The sequence below is a fragment of the Silene latifolia genome, unplaced genomic scaffold, assembly GCF_048544455.1.
Source record: "Silene latifolia isolate original U9 population unplaced genomic scaffold, ASM4854445v1 scaffold_134, whole genome shotgun sequence".
In the NCBI taxonomy this organism is placed as follows: Eukaryota; Viridiplantae; Streptophyta; class Magnoliopsida; order Caryophyllales; family Caryophyllaceae; genus Silene; species Silene latifolia.
Genome location: NW_027413133.1, coordinates 418,316 through 443,573, shown reverse-complemented (window position 1 = coordinate 443,573; position 25,258 = coordinate 418,316). Strand labels below are relative to the sequence as shown.

Sequence of the window (25,258 nt, the reverse complement as noted above, 5' to 3'; positions counted from 1 at the left end):
GTAGAATGTTATAGCAAGAAACCAATCATCTAGCCCATGATGTAGGCATTGTCTTTGTAATTCTTTGTACCTCTCCCAAGCCTCATATAAGCTCTCAAGGGCTTGTTGACGGAATCCGGTGATTTGGCTCCTCAAAGTTTGAGTTTTCTCCGGTGGAAACAACTTTTGATAGAAATCAAGAGTCAATGTCTCCCAATTGGTGATTCCCATAGTGGTGCGGTCAAGGCTATTTATCCAAAGCTTGGCCTTGTCTGTCAAAGAGAAAGGGAAAAGTATTTCCCTTATTTGGGATTGAGTGACGCCCATTTGATGAATCATGGAGCAATAATAGCAGAAATTTTGCACATGCAAATTGGGATCCTCCAAAGGACTTCCCCCAAATTGCTTCCTCTCCACAAAGCTAATGAAAGCCAGTTTGATCTCGAAGTCCGGCGCGGTAATTTGAGTAGTTGTGATACCGGCCGGAAGCATGGCCGCCATGGGCTTTGAGTGATCGGAAAGTTTCAACATCTTTTTAGCTGAAGATGGTGGTGGTGGTGGAGATGATGAACTTGAAACTTCCTCCTCTTCAAGGGCTTCTAGATCGTCTAAGTAAGACTTTCTAGCACTTTCAACTTGTACGGGAGAAGCGACTTCTTTCACTTCTTTCAAAAAACGTCGTCTTCTCCTAAAGGTTTTCTCGGGATCGGAATCCGGTGAAAGCAAATATCCACTACGAGAGGACCTGGACATAAGACAACAATTTCCAGAAAATGATAAGTAACGGTCTCAAGGAACAAGTGTTCCTCAAGACAAAAGAAAACAAGATAAAAATTGACAATTCAAAACGCAATAAAACCATTCTCCCCGGCAACGGCGCCAAAATTTAATAGGCTATCGTGTACCTATGCAAAGATAATTACCCTAGACACAAATTAATGTAGTATTAGGGGTCGAACACAAGGAGGCGGGAATTGCGTTGTGAAATGCTATGGAAAGATTTCTATCAAGATCGATTTCGTTTGGGTTTGGGTTTGGTTGTTGTTTGATTTGATGACTAACAAATATTAAGATGTAAACTATATGATAAAAGGGAGTCTAAGGGACTCGGGTCACACATGCAAAAGTAAATATATTATGTTAAACTCGGTAATAATAACATTGTCAATTGTTTAGGCTTAGAGACACCCACCTTACGATATTTGTGTCAACCATAGACCGGGTCCTCGAGAAACTCTAGTTTATGACTAGGTCGTCTTACTACACATGCTTAGTCTAATCCGATTCCATACCTCTCGACTTTTAGAACGAATTAACAAACGTAATCAATGAATAAGGCCTTTAAACATAGATTAAACGTGATGATGCAAACATGTGACAGAAACAATTAGACAATATTATATCAACCTAATTTATCATTTTATATATTTGATTTTGCATTGCTTCCCTAGCCCCTAGACTAAGGAATTCAGCTACTCATATTAAAGTATAAACTACAAACTTTGTTATAAGAAATGGTAAACATGATAGTAGAAATGATATAAACTAAATGATACAACATAAAATAAGAATAATACTAATGTGCGATAATAAGAGTGCTAATGATAAACTATGTGATAACTAAAATAAAAATGTAAAATAGTAAGCTAGAATTAGCAATATCGTACTTGAATAGCAAAGAACACAGTAGAACCAAATGCTTGAATAACCAAATGTTTAACAATCAAATGCTTAACAATATTGAAACTAAAATATAAAAACTAATGAGAGAATATTGCTTAAGGCTATTATAGAGTATGAAAGACGTGAGAAAAGATACCCCTAATGACGGATTAAGGCCCCTATTTATAAGAAAATAGGGGCATAACGTAAAGTTCCAAGAGGAGGTCAACCCCGATCGGGGTTGCCAGCCCCGATCAGGGGCGTGGTTATCCGGTCATTTTGGCTTCAATTATCGTTTTAATGCATGAGGGATCCAATGTTCATGCTTTAATGCTCCCTTAATCACGCGATAATGCTTAGTATTCTTAGCATCCAATGTTTTCACCTTAATTTGGACTTTCATATTAGGCTTGACTTTTCATTTGACTTCATTTGTAATTCTTACTTCAATCCATTAAATCTTCATGCAAAAACCCATGCAACTTCATACACTTAGTCCAATACTTGGTCTTGCTTAGCTTTTGCACTCTAGCTTGCATCTTTGTTGGATTTTAGCTCCTGAAAGCTTAAACTCCTAAAAACATGGGGAAACAAGCAATTGCAACTAGAATAACAAATATTAGCTCAAAACACTATGATAAGTGCTAAATGACATGTAAAATGGAGCTAATCTAAGGGGTAAAACTACGTAAATTATGCACTTATCACTGTGGAAAGTATTATCACACGGAGGAAAACTGTTATGACAAGCACGGGTATGAGGCTGTGAAAAGCAGAGAAAGAGGAAGAGTAAGACACGGTGGATATGGAAGAGGACGTGGTCGAGGAAGGTCATAGGGGCGTGGACAACAGGGTGGTTACTAGGCCAACGCTTTGAGTAACTCGTCAGTACTAAAGAATGAGATGCAGCAAAGCAGAATATCCCCTTCACCAGTACGAGATAGAAAAGATTTGAACTCTACTCAATGCCAGTCCCGAAGGTAGTGACAAGTTCACAGGTATGTACATTAAAAATAATCGAGAATGGTTAATTGATAGTGGTGCTTCGCACCACATGACAGGAAGACGAGATTGTCTCATCAATATTTGGACCGAAGAGACATCTACTGTCGGGTTACCAGATGGACGACAAATCAAAGCCCGGGAACATGGTGAAGTCGTGTTGAATGATACGTTTATACTAAAAGACGTGTTATATGTGCCCACACTGACATGTGATTTAATTTCGGTTCAACAATTAATTCATGAAAACAATTGTGTCGTAACATTTTTTCCCGACTATTGTGTAATGCAGGATCGGGTTTCGTGGACGGAGATTGGACGGGGTGAGCATCATGATGGGGTTTACCAGACCAAGTTGAACAAAACAGAGATGGTGAAGACGGTGTCAATGGCGAAAGATGCTGAGCTATGGCACAAGCGACTTGGACATCCGTCAATGAGTAAATCGTTTTCTTTTTCTAAATTAATTAATTGGAATTTGAACTGGGATTCTAGCCAAATTTGTGATTCTTGTTGTAGGGCTAAACAAACACGTAATTCTTTTAGCCGAAATAATAAACGGTGTGATGAATTATTTGGATTAATTCATGTCGATATTTGGGGAAAGTATCCTGTTGCTAGTCTATCCCGAGTTCATTATTTCTTGACCATAGTAGACGATCACAGTCGAGGTGTGTGGGTTTATTTAATGAAAAAAAAAAAGTGAGGCTGGCGAACTCATGAAATTTTTTTGTCAAATAGTTAAAACTCAGTTCAACAAAATTGTTAAAATCATTCAAAGTGACAATAGAACTGAACTTTTATCGAGGGTCATGAAATATTATTACGAGGATAACGGGATATTGTTTCAAACTAGCAATATCGACACTCCACAACAAAATGGGAGAGTTGAGAGAAAACACCGTCACATTTTAGAAAATGCTAGACTTTGCAATTTGCTTAGGACATTTACCTATTCATTTTTGGGAGAGTGTGTTTTGACTGACCGCATACTTGATAAATTGAACACCGACTCCTTTACTCCAAAATAAAACTCCATACGAAATTTTATACCACAAGAAACCAAACATGACCAATCTCAAAGTCCTTGGATGTTTATGCTATGCCCACAATAAAGAAAAACCACGTGACAAATTTGGGGAACGTGGAAAACGATGTTTGTTTTTAGGTTACCCACATAGCAATAAAGGTTGGAAAATGTATGATTTAAACACACAACGAATGTTCCTCTCGCGTGATGTAATGTTCTTTGAACATGTTTTTCCCTTCTACGAACCAAATAACTCACACAATCAAATCGACAATTCGGGTGAGCATGTGGATTATGTTGAGGACGATTCAGAAATCGTTGAGAATGAGGTTGCCTAGTGAAGAGGATAGTAACGATACAAGGGAAGGGAATGAGCAGGATTCTGAGATAGAGATACCTACTGTGAACGAAACACGGAATGTTTCGATAGAAAATACCGAGAATGAACGAGTTGGTCGAGAATCAAGGGAGCGACGGGAGCCATATTGGAGAAAGGATTATGTTTGTAAATCGACAAGAATTGTAAAACCCATCACCAATGCTCATCACGATCAATCGAACTCAAGAAATCGGTACTCGTTATCCCCTAGTTAATTATGTTAACACAAATTGTTTTTCCAATTCCCATAAAGCATTCCTAACAAAAATTGTCAAGGTAAAAGAACCCGTCTATTACCATGAAGCAGCAAGTAATGTGAAATGGAGGGAAGCGATGAATAAAGAAATAGAAGCATTGGAAAACAATGGGACTTGGAAAGTCGTGCAATTACCAAACAGAAAGAAACCAATCGGCTGTAAATGGGTATACAAGGTTAAATACAAGGCGGATGGATCCATTGAATGGTATAAGGCACGATTAGTGGCACAAGGGTTCACTCAAATCGAAGGCATCGATTATCACGAGACATATGCGCCGGTAGCAAAGATGACTAGCGTTCGTTGCTTATTGACCGTCGCATTAGGAAAGAAGTGGAATATTGAACAATTGGATATCAACAATGTATTTCTACCTGGAGACTTGGAAGAAGAGGTATACATGAGGATTCCACAAGGGCTTGAACGAAAAGGGGAGAATAGAGTTTGCAAGCTATTGAAATCGATTTATGGCCTAAAACAAGCATCTCGTAACTGGTTTTCAAAGTTCACTAATTTATTACAGAGGTATAATTTCGTTCAATCCTTGGCCGACTATTCCTTGTTTACTTATAATAACGGGAAAATTTTCATTGGAGTCTTGATGTACGTCGATCACATGATAATAGTAAGCAACAATATTGAAGAAAGTGGAAAATTTAAAGCTAGTCTCAATGAACAATTCGGAATTAAAGATTTGGGTCGACTCAAATATTTTTTGGGCATCGAGGTAGCACACGGGCCGAAGGGTCTGTTTCTCAATCAACGCAAATATGCGTTAGGCATAATTGAAGAAGCAGAAATGAGTGGAGCCAAACCCGTGTACACACCCATGATTCAACATCATCAATTGGAGTTAGCTAATGGCGACTTGTTAAAAGATGTGATGAAATATCGAAGACTAGTTCGAAGATTGGTTTATCTAACCATCACTAGACCGGACCTTGTTTATTCGGTACATGTGTTTTCTCGTTTTGTCAGCGAACCACAGAAGGAGCATTGGGATGCTGCCTTAAGGGTGGTACGTTATATCAAGGTGAACCCGAGCAAGGGCATTGTTCTAAGTAAAGATTCAGACTTGGAATTACGAGGTTATTATGACTCAGATTATGGACGGTGTCCACTGTCAAGACATTCCTTGAGTGGGTATTTTGTTTCGCTTGGATCATCACCTGTGTCATGGAGAGCAAAGAAGCAATCAAAAGTCTTGAGGTCGACGGCAGAGGCAGAGTACCGTGCTATGGGTAGTGCAACAAGTGAATTGATTTGGTTGAAATCATTTTTGGCCTCGTTGGGTGTGTTTCATACGAAGCCCATGGTGTTATGTTGCGATAATCAAGCTGTCATTCACATAGCGAAGAATCCCGTGTTTCATGATAGGACAAAACATATAGAGATAGATTGTCATTTCATTAGACAACATCTCATCAATAATAAGATTAGAATGGTGCACGTTCGAAGTAAAGAGCTGGTGGCAGATTTGTTTACGAAGGCTATGGGAGGAGAAGCTTTTGATCACTTACAATGCAAGTTGGGTCTAGGTTTACCCGGAGCTCTAACTTGAAGGGGAGTATGGAAATCATATCAAGAATATCGTCATATATCCGATATCATTTGATATGATATGGTGTATATTTGTGTTTATAAAAAAGAATTGTATTGTATATATTGTTAACTTATTTACCAAGATTAGCATAATATCTTTAGAATGCAATATGTGTATATAATGTAAAGTTGTGATTCTGTTTATGCAATAAGAAATAATCATTCACCAAATTTCATTGCCTCTCTCACTTTTTCAACAAACGGCGCGACCTCTGTGCCACCACCACTATCCGAAACCACTGCCGGAGTCACCCAGATCGATATTTTTGCGACACGATTTCAGAAACGGCCACCGTATTCAACCTTCATCTTTCCCAAACTCATAATAAAATCCTAGATCTAGAAACATATATAAGTAGATTTCAAAAATGGGTACCGTAGGTGTGTTCTCCTTCCTTGTACGCTTCTGGTGGTACTGAGCGTTTCTCTTCGATTAGTGGTCGGTGGTCTGATGGCGTAAATGGTAGCTTGGGAGTGAGTGAATGGCAATGATGGTGGCGGGACTCGAAGGAATCTGGTGATGATGGGGTGGTATGGCTTGCGAGTGGTGGTGGTGTTGGTCGCGGCGATGGGGAAGAAATCTTATACTTTGCAGTTATAACTTATATTTTATTTTATATATTTTCTTATTAAAATGAAAGAAAAAGAAAAGACAGGATAAAGAAGTTTATATGAGATATTTGAAAGAAAAAGAAAAGACAGGATAAAGAAGTTTATATGAGATATTAGAAAGAATGGGTGAAGTTTCGTTATTGAAGAAAGATTAGAATGACTGGAGTGTATGAGTATCATATCTTGTATGAGTAGAAATCTTGTCTTTGTCTTGTATGAGCGAGAATGAAGATAAGTATTGGTTTACGATTACGATATATAGATTGTGTAGACATATAGAGTGAGCACACGAGATAGCCCAAGCTAGACTCATATGACTTGCGGGGTAACAACGTAGTGTCGTACTTTGTATATTATGCCATGCCTTTGTATATTGCGCCACGTCACTTGTGCTAATAGTAAAGGTTGCCATGTCGTGATTGAGTTAGAAGATTAATACGGAGTATATAGATAGATAGATTATTTTCTTCATGTTTTATATTTGGGATTTTTGTTTGATAAATCATAAATGTCAAATTTGACTAATTGGAGTACCTCATAGATACGAATAATCATAAGATACTGTTTCGAAAAAATTGTCTTATAAGAATGTCTCACACTAGAATTTACAATCATTTTCTACAAGCCCGTAAAATAAGCGGGACATCAATTATACAAGTAAAATGAGAAAAATCAGAAGAGTAGGCCTTAAAATTGTAAACTATGTATGTTTGTTCACCCTTACTTCTTGGTAACATTCTAAATGGCCTTTTAACTTCGGATATGATTGAAAAGTATATTACATTTAAATTATAATGCGTTATTTTTTGTTGTCGTGTGAATATGAAATATAAAGATATAGTTTATACTTCAATTTAATTTTCAAACTTATGTCCGACCCACCTTGAAAATCTCTTCAAGATCCGCCACTAGATAAGCATAAAAGTAATCAACAATGCGTGTAGTTACAGTTTTAATCATATCAACGAGAATAATGAAACTATTAGTAACAACAACAAGAATAATGAAATTAGTCGTCTTAGTAACAACGATAATAATAAAAGTAATAATAGTAACAACGAGAGTTATGGAGTAGTGAAAACAATAATAGTAACTGTAAGAATAGTGAATGTGTTTCAAATTAATCATATTCTAAAAAATGCTATACAAAATTGTATCCTAATGTAACATTCTGTTTTGATGGTTGATCTTATTTTGTAGATTGTCTTGGTATTGAGTTGCTAGTGAGTGTTATGGAAGCGAGATAAGGTTGGCAACATTATTTTGTGGTTATTCGATAATATTATGGAGTCTATATCGAGAGGATATGTTATCTAGTAAGCGTGGTTGGCGGAGTTAGTGTTAGGTGTTCATGTTTTATAGGTTGGGTTGGAACTTCGGAGACGAAGTTCTTTTTAAGGGGGGAAGACTGTAATACTACGGATTTTATAGGCGGTACTCGATCCAAGTATGGCCTACTCGGTCAGTAAAGTGTGTTGGTATTCTGTTTGTCTTACGCCTAGGAATACTCGGCCGAGTATGAGTAATACTCGACCCAGAGTAGAGGGTACTTTTCGGAGTATACTCGACACTCGGCCAAGTATCCGATCGACGGGTAATATTTTAGCGGTTTGATTTGGAGATGATTAGGGTTATATTAAAACGTAAATCAGTTTCTAATTACACTGTTCCACAACATATCACTCAACGACGCTCTAATCTTCTCCAAATCTCTCCCTATGGTGTGGATCGTTCGTGAGTCTAGTTCATCTTTCCTTGTGTCGATTGTGTCGGTAAGCCTCTAATTTCGTAAGTTTCATTAATTGGTCTTAGGGTTTTGCCCTAATTTGTGATTTGGGGGAAAGGGATTTTGTGCGATGTGGTAATTGGAATTATATGTGATTATTGTATGTAGGTGACGGTGTCATGAGGAACTGCTATTGATTGCTTATGTGTGCTTGGATCGCGAAAGGTAGGGTTTCCCTACTCGGTTTCTCTTAATTGATTTAAGACTGTGCTTGTGTTGTAATTGTTGTTATCCGCTGATCATCAGAGTATGGTTGTTGTGTTGTGACGGTTGTGGAGTTGGGACAGCGGTGATGCTGTGTGTGTTGTGATTGTGGTGGAGTCACTTGCGGGAGTGGCTTCACACCCTAGTTCGCCCTCCGTGGAACCCGTCACGGGAGGGGATGTGCACATTAAGGGATAGGGATTGTTAGTCGCTCGTTGATGAGCTGGACTAGATGGGGATGGGCTGAGGTCACCCACTGGTGGCGAGGATTACCTATTGCTATGGGTAATCTGGCAGGGCTACACACTTCGGTGTGTAGTCGGTTACTGTGTGAGATCGGGAGACCGGAGATGGAGGATGATCAGCCGGTTACAATGATTTTTTATCTTATATTGATTGAATGGTACTGACCCCGTTGTTGTTGTTTTATAAAACCTGCGGTGATCCATTCGGGGATGGTGAGCGATTGTGACAGTAATACTGGATGCTTAGCTATGGGACGATTATGGGAGTCATCACTCGAGTCTAGCTTCCGCCGTCGAGAGACTTAGCTTGCTTTCTTTATAATTAATAGTTATTTTGCAGTTATGTTTTGGTTTGGTTTTGAAAACTTGTATTCGCTAACTCTTTTTACTTTAATAAAGGTTGTTTGGAATTGGTAACTTTGATATACTAACCTCGGGAAACTGAGATGGTAACAGTCCTTCATGCTAGGGTAGTCCTTGGTAAGGTACCTTGGTATGAGGGGGTGTTATAAAGTGCCTACTCGGTCGAGTAAAGTGTGTTGGTATTCTGTTTGGCTTCTGCCTAGGAATACTCGGCCGAGTATGAGTAATACTCGACCGAGTAGAGGGTACTCGGCCGAGTATACTATTCACTCGACCGAGTATCCTGGTCTGACGGGTAATATTTCAGCGGTTTGATTTGGAGATGATTAGGGTTATATTAAAACGTAAATCAGTTTCTAATTACACTGTTCCACAACATATCACTCAACGACGCTCTAATATTCTCCAAATATCTCCCTATGGTGTGGATCGTTCGTGAGTCTAGTTCATCTTTCCTTGTGTCGATTGTGTCGGTAAGCCTCTAATTTCGTAAGTTTCATTAATTGGTCTTAGGGTTTTGCCCTAATTTGTGATTTGAGGGAAAGGGATTTTGTGCGATGTGGTAATTGGAATTATATGTGATTATTGTATGTAGGTGACGGTGTCATGAGGAACTGCTATTGATTGCTTATGTGTGCTTGGATCGCGAAAGGTAGGGTTTCCCTACTCGGTTTCTGTTAATTGATTTAAGACTGTGCTTGTGTTGTAATTATTGTTATCCGCTGATCATTGGAGTATGGTTGTTGTGTTGTGACGGTTGTGACGGTTGTGGAGTTGGGACAGCGGTGATGCTGTGTGTGTTATGATTGTGGTGGAGTCACTTGCGGGAGTGGCTTCACACCCTAGCTCGACCTCTGTGGAACCCGTCACGGGAGGGGATGTGCACATTAAGGGACAGGGATTGTTAGTCGCTCGTTGATGAGCTGGACTAGGTGGGGATGGGCTGAGGTCACTCACTCGGCGGCGAGGATTACCATTGCGATGGGTAATCTGGCAGGGCTACACACTTCGGTGTGTAGTCGGTTACTGTGTGAGATCGGGAGACCGGGGATGGAGGATGATCAGCCGGTTACAATGATTGTTTATCTTATATTGATTGAATGGTACTGACCCCGTTGTTATTGTTTTATAAAACCTGCGGTGATCCATTCGGGGATGGTGAGCAGATTGTGACAGGTAATACAGATGCTTAGCTATGGGACAGTTATGGGGAGTCATCACTCGAGTCTAGCTTCCGCCGTCGAGAGACTTAGCTTGCTTTCTTTGTAATTAATAGTTATTTTGCAGTTATGTTTTGGTTTGGTTTTGAAAACATGTATTCGCTAACTCTTTATACTTTAATAAAGGTTGTTTGGAATTGGTAACTTTGATATACTAACCTCGGGAAACCGAGATGGTAACAGTCCTTCATGCTAGGGTAGTCCTTGGTAAGGTACCTTGGTATGAGGGGGTGTTACACCTAAATTGAAAATACGTGAATTAAGGAAATCAACGCAACTTTATTTCATTAGAAATAAAATTTAAATGGTAATAAGTAATATTGATAGGATGGAACGCCAAAACTAGTTATCTTAACTTACAACGCCAACGATATAGCCAACAGTTTGCCACAAGTAATACATTTTTAATGTAAAGTATGGGTAATTGATTCTTGGATTTCTTCCAATGTTCGCCCTTTTGTCTCTGGAATGAGTTTATAGACAAATACTAAAGAGATAATACAAACGGTTGTAAATATGAAAAATGTTCCTGAAAAAGAACACATAAAAAACTCAGATTACTAAACTATGTTCATGTGTTTAGATTACCTGCATTGTAATCTTAAGATTCACAGCTAGGTATAGCATTAAGACTCATATGACCAACTGTTGAATAAATACTCGAGTATGATTAATATGTCTGCAATTCATTCAACAAACTCTAATTTCTAATACTTCTAGTGACTCATGCAACATGCAACACAATCGATAGAATTAGTTGATAGATGCTTACTAGAACTAGCTATCTCCACCTAGATTTACCATCCCAATCAACTTTGGTCGTTCACTTTTAGTATAATTTGATCATTGATCTTATGTAAGAAATATAAAATTAAATTTTGTTTAGTTATACAGAGTATTTCATAAAGTTTTAAGTTGAAAATAACAACCAAACTGACTAAGGATCAATTTAACTATAGTTGTATTACGCATATTTCTCAAATGAAGTTCATAAAAAAATTGAACATTAACTACATACGTCATGCACCAAAATTTCTTGCACTCATTTAAGAGTTACAAAGTTGTTTTTCTATAAAAAAAAATGTACCTTTAGTCCACAAAGCCTATTTTATCCACAAAAGTCGACTAACAATAAAGACATACGTATGACTATCAAAGGGTCATAACAAATGGGGCAAGAACCCCTAAAGAAAAGTTTTAAGAGTACCTGAAGAACTCCAATCCATCATAAAGTTAAACGTATATGAGACAATCCAACCACAACATCCGCTGGCAGTAGTTGCTAAGCTTCCAGCTGCGCCTTTAACATTCATCGGGAATATCTGAAAATTGAGTGTTGATGTTTTAGGTACAAGTTTTTCAGGAAATAAGATTAAGGAATCTAAAAGCGGTAAGATGAGCACATACTTCGGACATTATGACGTATGGTATCCCTCCCATTCCTACAGGATATGTTGCACCATACACCTGTTGAGAATCATGTCAAGTAAGGTTAACGATTTCACTTGATACACCATATTGTAAAGATAATAGTATAACATTTTGGTGCAGCTGATTTTAAGAACAATTATGTTGTCTTTTGCAATATTTCTTGTTGAGAAAGATACATGTACGCACATGAAGGAAAACTAAGATGATTTTCGTGCTTTCGCGTGATATGTGGAAGTAGTACTAGAAATCTATAAGTTTACTCAACTGGTCACAGCCATATTTAGCTAGTTATTAATAATTGTAATCATGAATTAGGATAACTTATGTTACTTCGTGATTACAACGAGTTCTAAATTGGTGCTATTTGGTACGTTGTTATGAAGCGTGATGGTTGGAACATCAAATCGGTATATTTGATCAAGGGATGGAGAAGATTGGCGCATTAATTTAAATGCAAAGGCAATGTTAAAAACACAAACATTAAGCAACTGGTCTCTTACACATGATGTTGGTTTAAGACAGTCTCAAAATCACTAAGAAGCGTGAATGTCTCAATGGTGTCTTTGAAGAGTGTGAGATTTCTTCCTATTGAAGCTCTTGTGAAAGCTGCTTTAACCCAAGTTAACAAGTATTTCGTTGATAGGCATGAAATTGATAGATTTGAATGTCCAAAAGTTCAAAATGGGGAGAAAAATAATTGCGAAACTAGAGCGGAATGATGAAATAGGTGCTCAATCTGAGGTCACTTGATCTACATCACGGTATTTATGACGTCATTAATAGACAATGACATTGTGAAGCAAGCATGTCAAACGGTAGTCACACCTTGAATCTTTTGAGTAGGACATGTACATGCAACAAATGGAAAAACCTCCACTTCTCATGTTCTCATCTTATGGTGGTTGGTCACGCACACTCAATTGACTTCGATCAATATTTAGATCCTTTGCAATCTTGTGAAGGGTACTTTCAATTATCTCGTGCAATTTTTTTTTTTTTTTCTCGATGAGGATTATTGGAAGGCATGGAGCAGATCTACTCTTATACCCAACCCCGCTTTGAAAATGAGTGATGGGTGGTCAAAATCTAAACGGATTCGTAATTAAATGGGCGAGGTTTTAAAGGAAACGGTAACATGTAGTTTATGCCATATAGAGGGTCATAACAAAGGCTCTTGTCCATCTAAGGCTTTCTCATCAGGGCCGTGGGGTTATGTCTTTAATTTATCTCTCCGTTGTTGTTTATGATTTTTTTATTGTTTCTATATTATATCTAAACACTATCGGTTCAGCAAGTCTCGTTATAGACGGGGATATCCGTCTATAATGAGAGACGGGTCGTACCCCTCTCACAAAGAGGCAAGTAGGAAACCAAATGGTAACCCACTTGATTTTCCACGTGCCCTCCTACTTGCCTCTTTATGAGAGGGATCCGACCTGTCTCTTATTATAGACGGATATGCCCGTCTATAATGAGACTTTGTGCTATCGGTTTGATGCAGATCACATGGATCCAGGTCCACAGGATGCTAGTGTTCTCGCCCTTCAAGTAATATAGAAGCTCATGCATCGAGGAAACAGAGGCAAATGATATATCCGATAATTAATATTCGTTAATATAATTTTATAAATCTAAAATATTAATTGTCTTTTTTTTAAAGGAATGTTCATAGTTGTTTGTAGGACACTTTATGTGGAAGACACATTTTCATGCACTTGTACCCGTTGTGAATTTTATTAGTGGTACAAATTTTGAGGGGATTCATAAGCTATATTAAGTTGTGATTCACTCCGATTAAATAACCGCTTTGGTTGAGAAATGGCGATAAAAGATACACACTTTTCATTTATCAATTTACCAGGTGGATATAACCTTACAAGATATGAATGTCTTCTTAGGTTTAAGGGTCGGAGGAAGACCGATAAAGATCATGGTGAATAACTTTAGGGTCAATTGTTAGAACATTATTTGGGATTGCACTACCACAAGGGTTTTGAAAGGGAACGAGCTAAAATTGTTATGATTAACGGAAAACCTCCAAAAATTACCATATGATGCGTAAGAGCAACAACTCCATTCATATGCTCTCGCTCTCCATTCCTATGCTAGGGCTTACCTACTCTACTTGATTGGATCCATGCTCTTTCCGAATAGAAGTGGTAATCGAGTACAACTTATCTACTTCCCACTTTTGCTCAATTTGACTAATTTAAGCGAGTATAGTTTGGGTATGTAATGGATGTTGGATCATGACCCAATTAGTGTCTAGCCCAAAAGTTCACTTTAGAGCTTGGTCTTATGGAAATTAAACATAAGGTTGCTTGGTTGTTTTAGTGGGCTTGGTCCCACATTGTGTATGTTGAAAGCCAAGGAATATTTGGCTGGTAGCTTATAAAAGAAAGCATTCTTGTTCTTGCAGTGTAGTACACAACAAGCAACACACAAACATAAAAAGCAAACTTGCAGGATTAATTGAGCGTACGCTCAATTGGTGCCATATCTTCTAACAAGAAACGGGTCTGTTTTTCTTGGGTCTTTTCACACACGGTTTGACACAAGACGGTGCTTGTCTTGGGCTAGTGTGTGGTTGGGTGGCAGGAGCAAGGTGATTGTCGTCGAGATTCTTATCTCGGGTTCAGTTAATCGAGGTCAGTATAACTCTTTGTATACGGTCTTGTATAAGGGTTTACACGTAATTTAGGCGGTTTAATCTAGACCGTCTTACTAGTCAGTTGGTGGAATTTGTCAATTGTTCTAGGGTTTAGATTTGGTTTTTCTTAAATTATTCTGGGTTCCGAATTGGTGTATTATTCGAGACGGCGGACTGTACTGGTACTGTTATTATAGAGGATTGCTCGATTGACTGTGGGTTTTATCTCCGGATTTGGAGGGTTTTGCCCTGGGTATTTACCCTATATTTCTGTCTCGTATTATTGTTGTTTACAGTTATCTACGTTTGGTTTTATATTTTCGATTGTGTTTCCGTTACGTGTGGGTAATTGGTGTTAATTTCCCAACAAGTGGTATCATAGCCACTTGGGCTCGGTCCTAGGTGTGGTTTAATTGACAATGACATCAAATATGGGGTCTCAGTTTGGTGTACCGAAGTTTGACGGAAAAAGTAGCTGCACCCTTTGGCAAAGGAGGATTAAAGACCTTCTGGTTCATCTTGGCTTGGCTAGAGCCTTGAAGGGGGTTAGTGGTAAACCGGAAAAGATGAGTGATGATGACTGGGAAGAGATGTGTACTAAGTGTGCTAGTACCATCAGGTTGTGTATTTCAGATTCAGTCATTAATTGCGTTCTTGATGAAGATTCTCCATCGGTGATATGGGAAAAATTGGAAAAATTGTATATGGCTAAAAGCTTGACCAATAAGTTGCTTTTGAAGCGGCGGTTGTATCGGTTGAGGATGGATGAGGATAGAAATCTCATTGGGCATATGAATATGTTTAATGGACTCTTAGATGAGTTGAATAAAATCGAAGTAAAGTTGGAGGAGGAAGACAAAGCATTATTACTCCTTAACTCTCTCCCGGATACATATGAAAATTATGTGGATACAATCTTGTGCGGGAAGGATACCATTACTACGGATCAAGTGCAAGCGGCTCTATTGTCTTTTTATGCGAGGAAGAAGGGCGAGGCTGGGGTGCACAGTGGCAGCGGAGATACGACTGCCGTTGCTCATGGTGGGAGAGGTCGATCATTAAACAGGGGTGATGGGTCAAAGCATGGCCGGTCTCAATCTAGGAATACTTCTACAACCAAGGATGTGAAATGTTACAAGTGTGGTGAACTTGGGCATGTTAGGAGGTTTTGTCCTAATAAAAGCGGGAAAAGCAAGGGTGACACCAACTTGGTTGTCGGCGAAGGAAGTGAAGGAAGTAGTAGCTGCTTCTTAACTGATGGTGATGAATTACTTGCGGTCTCAAATGGGCACGATGCTTCTTATAAGGAGGAATGGATTTTAGATTCGGGTAGTGTCAATCATGTTTGCTTTCGGAAAAAATGTTTTTAAGAGCTCCAATTGGGTGTGACTAAGAAGTTGAGTTTGGCGGATAATTCAACAGTGGATGTCATGGGTATTGGGGTGGTGAAATTTAAGACTTCTAATAGGGTGGTGCACACTTTGGTTCGGGTTGCTTATGCTCCAAAGTTGAGACGAAATCTAATTTCACTTAGTCAATTAGACTCTCAAGGTTATGGGTTTAAAGCTTACGGGGGAGTGATGAAGGTGACTAAGGGTTCAATGGTCCTTATGAAGGGGGAGTTGCATCGTGGGTTGTACCGTCTGAATGCTGCTACTGCATTGAAGAGCTCACATGTTGGCTGGAAAAACGAAAGGCGTCGAAATGTTAGTTTCCAGGTTGTAGACGGGGGCAAGGGTGGTAAGAATGAGGGGGAGAGGCATCTCTCCACTGTCAAGTGATGCTACCAAATTGGTACGGTTGTACACGGTGTATTGGCCGTGGTTGTGAGTTAGGGGGAGGATACTAACTCGGGTGTGCAGTCGGTAAGTACGGAAGGTCAATGGTTAATTCCTCGGTTACCCTTGGGTTGGAGGGGGAGATTTGTTGGGTCATGACCCAATTAGTGTCCAGCCCAAAAGTTCACTTTAGAGTTTGGTCTTATGGAAATTAAACATAAGGTTGCTTGGTTGTTTTAGTGGGCTTGGTCCCACGTTGTGTATGTTGAAAGCCAAGGAATTTTTGGCTGGTAGCTTATAAAAGAAAGCATCCTTGTTCTGGCAGTGTAGTACACAACAAGCAACACACAAACACAAAAAGCAAACTTGCAGGTTTAATTGAGCGTGCGCTCAATTGGTGCCATATCTTCTAACAAGAAACGGGTCTGTTTTTCTTGGATCTTCACATACACGGTTTGACACAAGATGGTGCTTGTCTTGGGCTAGTGTGTGGTTGGGTGGCAGGAGCAAGGTGATTGTGGTCGAGATTCTTATCTCGGGTTCAGTTAATTGAGGTCAGTATAACTCTTTGTATACGGTCTTGTATAAAGGTTTACACATAATTTAGGCGGTTTAATCTAGACCGTCTTACTAGTCAGTTGGTGGAATTTGTCAATTGTTCTAGGGTTTAGATTTGTTTTTTCTTAAATTATTCTGGGTTCCGAATTGGTGTATTATTCGGGACGGCGGACTGTACTGGTCCTGTTATTATAGAGGATTGCTCGATTGACTGTGGGTTTTACCTCCGGATTTGGAGGGTTTTGCCCTGGGTATTTACCCTATATTTCTGTCTCGTATTATTGTTGTTTACAGTTATCTACGTTTGGTTTTATATTGTTGATTGTGTTTCCGTTACGTGTGGATAATTGGTGTTAATTTCCCAACAAGTGGTATCATAGCCACTTGGGCTCGGTCCTAGGTGCGGTTTAATTGACAATGACATCAAATATGGGGTCTCAGTTTGGTGTACCGAAGTTTGACGGAAAAAGTAGCTGCACTCTTTGGCAAAGGAGGATTAAAGACCTTCTGGTTCATCTTGGCTTGGCTAGAGCCTTGAAGGGGGTTAGTGGTAAACCGGAAAAGATGAGTGATGATGACTGGGAAGAGATGTGTACTAAGTGTGCTAGTACCATCAGGTTGTGTATTTCAGATTCAGTCATTAATTGCGTTCTTGATGAAGATTCTCCATCGGTGATATGGGAAAAATTGGAAAAATTGTATATGGCTAAAAGCTTGACCAATAAGTTGCTTTTGAAGCGGCGGTTGTATCGGTTGAGGATGGATGAGGATAGAAATCTCATTGGGCATATGAATATGTTTAATGGACTCTTAGATGAGTTGAATAAAATCGAAGTAAAGTTGGAGGAGGAAGACAAAGCATTATCCTACCTTTGCGACAGTGGGTATATGGATAGTGTAGCAGTTGCATTTTTTCTTTTTCTGTGTGGCCACAACTTGCGACAGTGGGTATATGGTGCTAAAGCCGTCGCAACGTATATTCAACGACAGTTTTGTTGAAATTGCGACGGTTTCAGCCGTCGTCGCAATTCCTGTGTAACCTAAGCTAGTAGTGACCGTCACTCCAATCAAACAAATGCAGACTGCAACACTACTACTATCCTACCTTTGCTGACTACTCTTTACTAGTAAGTAACATATATTTATAGTGTAAGGTTTATTTATTTTTGTCCGTATTGGCATCAACAACGATTATTTTTCAAAATACCTTAAGTAGATCAAAGCGAGTATTTTTAACTATCACCAAGCCTCTTCCTTACTTGCCACTGCCACAAAAAATGTGTTAATGGCTCATGTGCAAATGTTGTATAAGATGCAGAAGATGGCTCTCTAAGCTCTACAAAACACTAGGCAAAGACACCTCATTCATCTAGAACCGGAAGATGAAGAAAAGATAGCTCTCAACATAATGAGATTTCACACTACGACATCCGGACTTAATCCCAAGAGGAAGACACGCCCAATGGGTTGACATCTCAAGGGTGGAATAAGATAGATCATTCTTGACGAAACTAGGGCGTTTTAATTAGGGCCGGTCCTAAATATTTCAAGTAATTCATGTGTCATTATCTAATACAATTTAATAAACGAAATAACAGACGCACAAAAAATTTTGAGCTACATGAGGTTGATTCTTGAAGAAACCTAAAAAATTTAGAAGAAATAATGGCTTTGGATTAAGAGAATTGGAGATAGGGTACCTTATAATTCAACCATTTTATCTTCAAAAAATCGCAAAAGTTCAAAATTCTTTCAAAGTTTAGATATTAGCTTTGTTAGATGAGTCCAATGAATGTATAATTTGGACAAATTATGCTACGGGAAACACAATTCGTAAAAAATCTAATAAGCATGGAAAATATCTTATTTAATTCAATGACCCACTAAAATATAAGTAAAGTGAATTCCAAAAAAAATACTCCCTCCTATTCATAATAACTCTCTCCCTTTTAAAAGGGCACGCAAATTAAGTGGAGGGTTATTTTATTGTAAAGTATTGTGGTGGTGTAAGTAATTGGAGAGATGGAAGGTATTATTGTGGGGTAAAATGATTAAAATAAGTATTGTTGTGGGGTAAGGAGATTAAAATAAGATAAAGTATGAGTATTGTAGGGTATTGTTGTGGGGTGATGTGATTAAAATAAGAATAAAACTTTGCTAAATAAGGAAAGAGGGAGAGTTATATGAATAGATGAAAAAGGAAAGGGATGGAGTTATTATGAATAGGAGGGAGTATAAAAATGGTGAAAAGAATCTGCAAGGAATAGAAGTATAGAACACAAGACCTCTTATCATTTGGAAAGATACAAAATCGCTAGACTATGATAAATTTTATTTGACTTCTAGTTCTATACTAATGGGCCCCTTCTAGACTTGGGTCATTGTCATTTGTCAACCCAAACACTCTATTGGGCCAGCCCTGGTTTAATTTAGTTACTTTATTTGAAACTTTAAGTGTGTATGAATTTGAAACAAGTGTGTGTTAGAATTTAGGTATGAAAGTTTGTGTTGAATTAAATTTGGTGGTGTGGGTCTTGAAGTTTTTGCTAGTTGTTAAAATGTCTATGTTATGATTGTGTCTGCGGCCTTTGAAATATATTGAAATTGTGTTAATTCTTGCTGCGTTTTTATTAATTATTATAACAGGGAAAGCCGCTACTTAACGTAGCAGTTGCCAACAAGACAACATAAAACCACTAATTAAAATAGCGACTTCCTTAAAAAAAACGCTCCCACAATCCAGTAACTACTGGATTTTTGGGAAGGCATGCAATTGGTAAAGTCACTACTTCAAGTAGTGGCTTAACCAAAAACACACAAAGTCGTACTTTAGTTGGCGACTTCTTGTAAAATTTCACATGCATGTACAACATGTATTCTGCCTATTTTACAAGGGTTAAAGCTTATGCTTCAAGTAGCATCTTTACTTAAAAATTGAGAAAAAGAAAGTGATAACGTTGAACCATGTTAGGGTGCAAAATCATGTTCCACATCGGTAGTGTAAGATGTAATATCATCTTTATAAAGTGCCACCAATTATAATAGTACGAGACCTTTTGTGAAGGAGGCCAAGAGAAAATATGTGAGGGCATGGCCCAAACTGAACAATATCGTATTATTATGAACCGTTGACACAAGTAAACAAGGGCCAATACGAGGTATCAACGCTTCCGCACAACAAACCATTTAGAACAAATAGTTTCAAATGGGCTCCAAATCGTGAATTAAATTAGACATTAAAACGATAAAAAAAAATTAGAACAAATGACCAACGGCATATAAAGCTAAGGAGTGATAGCGAGAATTTTATAATCCTTAAAAAAACTTGAGAAAGAAAGGAGTTTTTAGAGAGAGAAAACTCTCTCAAAAAACCCCAAGAAAATTACAGATCTGAAATTATTTTTCATGGTCTTCTTCCTCAAGCTCTTCTTCTTATCTTTTCTTTAGTCATCTTTCTTCCTAATCATGTTCTTCCTTCCTCATGATTATGTAGATTGCTAGTCTCTTTTTTTCAAGCCTTTTCAATGGAATTTTTTTCAGAATTTGTTCTTGATTTTTACCTTTTTAAAAGACTAGACTTTAATTTGATTTTAGCCTAGAAGAGCTTTTTTCAAGTCATATGTCTTAGTTAAAGAAGGTTTAAATTAAGAATTTAACAGCAAAATTTCAAGAGTTAACTTTAGAAAATGATTGTGTGAGATGGTTGATTCCTTCATATTGTAAAAGTTTCTTTGTGATGAATGTTTTTTTTGGAGGTTTTAATTCTCTGGGAGTTGAAACAAATCTGAATTTTTTGCATCCTTGGGGGCTCTTGCCTTTGGATCTTTTTGTTCCTGGTGTTAGTACAACTTAGATTATTTCTAAGTTTAATTTTTTTTTTTTCATAACGAGTTTATTTTCTTTTTTTCTTTGGGGTTTTTATGTGTCGTATTTTCTCGGAGAGAATTTCCTGTTTTGCGCCCTTTTTTTCTTTGGTTACTTGTGATAAAGGGAGATTCTTTGAATTATGTTTATCGTTCACATCCGTAAGGATGTGAATCAAATCAACCTAGTTTCCTTACCTTATCAAAAAAAAATATATAAAGCTAAGGAGTAAGGACATTACCAAAATTCCAGTAAAAGCAAGATAAGGACTGTATTTGGTCAACAACTCATGTTCCTGTCACAAAAAAAACAACACATAAATAAAGGGCGAAGGGAGAATAAAGAAAAGAATACAGCAGAAAATAACGGCAAAGTCTTGAAATGGCTTGAAGCCAATATGCAAACCTTCAAGAAGAATGATACCGCTACTGACAAACAACCTATGAACATCCCAAATACAGAACCCTGCACATCAACAAACACTAATTACATTTTTTTTGTTAATTTCTAAGAAATTCGTATACTGGGATATAAATCAGATACGGTAGTCATGCTTACCAACAAAATTGGCTTTCTTCCATAATTATCCATCAAGAACACACCTAGCAAAATTAGCGGAAGCTGCAAACATTTACGTAAAATGGATTGTTTGAATTTAAGGTTGCATAGATGATTATCAGTGCAATTCATTAATGAAAAATGAGTCATTAACGTGATATTGTTTACTCTGGGCTAAGTCCGCACAAATTTGTTAATAAAATCCTTCTTGAAATGTAATTTAAAATCATACCTGAATAAGAGCCATTGTTACAGTTCCTACAGTGGCAGATGCTCCTACAACATATTATAAATGTCATAAGCCTAACTACAACGAGAGTACGAGACGATTTAGAAGATTTCATGGCATAATTATTTCTTACCAGCTGATTCAAATATTGTGCTCGCATAGAACAACATTCCATTGGTTCCAGTAAATGGTGTCAATACCACAAGCCCAAGGATTATCTACAACAAAATAAGGTAACATTATTTCGTGAACATTAAGAGATTAAAAAACAATAACAACAAAACCAACGATTCGTCCCATATATTTAAGGGTCGGCTAACATGAATCAAGCATGCAAAAAAGCTTTCTTTTTTGAAATAGAAGCATGCCTGCACTTACTATTAGTGCAAAGGCATATTTCCGCTGAAAAATGTGGAGTAGACCATCTTCGGAGATATTGTTTACAGCGTCAATGTACTCCTATAACAAATTGGAAACAATTATTCTTCATTTCGTATAGAATTAATCAACATTGTAGAGTTTATTATTCATAAAATTATACGAATGAATATATACTTTGATTTCGGATGCTTCAAGAGATATATCGACGTCCTTTCCTCTAAGACTTTGCAAAATTGCTTCATAACGTTGATCACGTCCGACCTTTACCTGCAAGAATTAGTATTGCTTGTTTATATATTGGTTTTATTCACTTCCATCTATTATCGGTATTAGTATGTGAAAGTATATCATTGGTTCTCTGTACATCATCGTAAGTTACAGGCATAAACTCTAGAATTTCAGGCATGAGTGTAGCTTACCAGCCATCTAGGAGACTCTGGAATAAAACCTAAGCCAAGAAGATGGATCATGCATGGAAAAGCACCTGAAATTCGGTGAAAATGAACATTAAGTTTGTTGTTGTTAGTAGAAGACTAGAAGCTAAGATATTTCTTTTACAAAAGGAACATACGACACTCTATTCTTCGAGTGTTTAACACAACAGTCAATGTAATATTTTTGTTGATGAAACGCAAGTGTAAGATATACGATGTTACCAATCAGAGCTAAGATACGCCATGTCGTTACTAGCCCAGCAATGAATGATAAAGCTATTCCAGAACATAACATCAACTGCAAAGAGTAAGTACCGACAGTTTGCTTAGTTACCAAGATAAAGACTAACCAGCTTTAATTTCTTGTAATCAGTTAGACGAGACAATGTTTTGTATACCTGCTGGAGAAGCACATATCCTCCTCTAAGGTTCCTTGGTGTTATTTCTGCTATGTAAATCGGAACCTATTTTACAGTCATTTGAATATTTATTACCTCATCAAAGTTAAATGCCTTGATAACCAACCATGGAAGTAAACAAGTTGTTCTTAATAAAATTACCACATAAACAGTGAGCCCGGATGCAAAACCCGTCACCAATCTACCAAGATCAAGGGACCAAACGCCCTTCAGAGATGCAAAAAATATAGATTTAGAGTATGAATTATCCCATTAATAAGTCGAAAAAATAACCAATGTTGTTTCCTAACCAAAACAAACTACTCCCCATATGTATATTATATTATGATATATACAATCATGCTAAGTACACCTATCAAAAGCTTATTGACATTTAACACAATAAATCAACCCTCCATCATGCAATGGCTGAGCCAGGATTTGAATTTAGGGGGGGCGAACGGTTAATTGTATAAGGTACACTCGAAAAAATTAACTAAAAATCCCGAAAATCTTGTCCGCGAGGGGGGGGGGTTAGTAGTTGTTACTTGTTACAAGGGGTGGTCAAATATTCGGGCAAGGCTGACGCGCGGGCGGGCTGGGTAGGGATAGATGGACTCGGAACTAACCCGAGGTGGGGTATGGCACAGGTAGGGCTTGTTGAGGTAGACCTGAAACCGACCTACGGTAGGGTCAAAGGGAGGGTCGAAGGCGGGTCCGGGTCAAGGGAGGGTTGCGACCCTTGTTGTTGACGGGTTGGGATCGGCGGGTCACAAGTCAAGCAGACCGGGTGAAAATTGACCCGAGGGACGAGGCGGGTGTGGGTGACCCTAACGTTTGACCATCCCTAGTTGTTACCCATAGAATTGTTATTTAAAATTGAATTTAAATATTTCAACTTAATTAATTGAAATAATGAAAATGAAATCAGGTGCTGCAGAAAAGTTAATACTGGAGGACTAAAATTTAACCTTGGACAATGCAATGACAAACCATCCAATTAGAAAGAGTATATTGGACAACCCCATAGCCTGCACAATTAAAATGATCAAGAGTCAAGAGACACGACTCAAAACTCATTTGAGTATATGATGCACAATACAAAAACATACTCCTTTACGACTGATGCAATCTGTTAACTTCCCACACACCAGTGAGCCTAACAATCCTCCTAATGTCAACATTGATCCAAAAAGTGAATACTGTAAAACACCATAAGTTACTCGTTATGCATCATTATATTTCATTTGCTTATAATATAAATACTATATTGATCAATAAAGACGATAGCAGCGAATAAACCCTACATCTGCTGTCGAAAGTTCCAAGTCGGCCATGATTTCGGACTGTACAGGAGAGGAATAACCCATCTGTAGAAGATTAAATCATAGAATTAATGTACTGGAAATTTGATTAATTAACTTTACTTAATTAAACAATTAAATTTGATTAGCCGCTACTAAAATTATTGATATACACACTAAGCAAGATTATCATATTCATCTTTCGCATAGCAACGGTGCGGCCTATAAAACTTCGAATTTTTTTTTTTTTTTTTTTTTTTTTTAAATTCAACAACGGTCTATGCTAGAGATAAACGGAGGAGACATAATCCACAATACAAGCCCAAGAGGGTTCCAGTCTAAAACCAACTAGTTTTAAACCCGTGCAAAATTTCACGGGTATGTATTAGATCAATATGAATATTTTTTTGATGAATATTTAAATTTGCATTTCTATTATAATAATTGGGCAATAGGTGACATTTCGTGATGTACATGATTAATGTGTAATAGATAATATTAACATTAACAATCTGAATTAACAATTATTAACATGAACAATTAGCAATTAACAATTCAATCCCGTAATTAAATGTAATTCCTTCTCGTAATTATGGTAATTTTATTATTATTTAATTTTTTTAAAAATTATGTAATTCATTTATTTGTAATTAGTTTCATTTATTCCGATTTGTAATTCATTCTGCTTATATGCCATTAATTTCATTTATTCGGAATGTATAAAATTATTTCATAGTATTTGTTCTAAGACGGAATTTGTCACATGTTTGTATAGCCGGAATTCTGAAGAAATAAATACACTGCACACTAACGGGTCCCACCATAACATGAATTTCCAAAAAAAAAAAAAAGCTGAATTAATGATGTGGCACGCCCTGGATTGAGTATTGTCTTCTGAATTAATAAATATAAGTTTGACAATAGAGGTAGTAGCCCCTTGCCTTATATGGTGGAATTCTCTTCTCTAATTCTCCAATGTGGATCCTTATATGTGTAACTCATATGAGCCGGATCTTTTATTCTCAATATTTTTATATATTACCTATGTGTTTTTGCAAATTCTACTTGGTACCCTTTTACTTTTCAAAACGCGTGTACCCCTTAACTTTATCATAACCATCGTTGTAACCCTAGACTTTTTTTCCGTCAATATTTATGTAATTGCTCCGTTAAATGATGCTTTAACTACCATCAATGCTTCTTTCCCACCTATGACAATTAATCAACAATTCAACCACCAAACCTCTTATTCGTCACACCACTCCACCCACATTGCACGATGTTGCACCATCACCATAGTTGTTACACCACCAACAACTTTTGCCTAGTCCT

The 25,258-nt window shown here is 37.6% G+C and overlaps 1 protein-coding gene and 1 non-coding gene across 3 annotated transcripts; one reads left to right on the top strand and one right to left on the bottom strand.

The window, feature by feature from the left end:
* Positions 1 to 31: 31 nt before the first annotated feature.
* Positions 32 to 138, top strand: LOC141637710 (small nucleolar RNA R71). The gene has a single exon (XR_012541872.1). It is a non-coding gene; the product is annotated as a small nucleolar RNA R71 (small nucleolar RNA).
* Positions 139 to 10,600: 10,462 nt separating this feature from the next.
* LOC141637707 (sugar transporter ERD6-like 5) lies at positions 10,601 to 24,035 on the bottom strand. 2 transcript variants are annotated; one of them, XM_074447157.1, is made up of 17 exons: positions 23,930 to 24,035; positions 23,735 to 23,824; positions 23,594 to 23,653; positions 22,785 to 22,850; positions 22,623 to 22,688; positions 22,447 to 22,522; positions 22,210 to 22,274; positions 21,965 to 22,057; positions 21,788 to 21,868; positions 21,543 to 21,627; positions 21,413 to 21,456; positions 21,181 to 21,243; positions 21,028 to 21,087; positions 20,864 to 20,917; positions 11,749 to 11,808; positions 11,549 to 11,663; positions 10,601 to 10,870 (listed from the first exon to the last, which is right to left on the bottom strand). In XM_074447157.1, the coding sequence occupies exons 1-17, from the start codon at positions 23,990 to 23,992 to the stop codon at positions 10,746 to 10,748; spliced, it is 1,266 nt and encodes a 421-aa protein (XP_074303258.1). In that variant the 5' UTR covers positions 23,993 to 24,035; the 3' UTR covers positions 10,601 to 10,745. The 2 variants fall into 2 exon arrangements, with proteins under 2 accessions (XP_074303258.1, XP_074303259.1); XM_074447158.1 differs by lacking the exon at positions 10,601 to 10,870 and adding an exon at positions 11,358 to 11,410.
* Between the last annotated feature and the right edge of the window lie 1,223 nt (positions 24,036 to 25,258).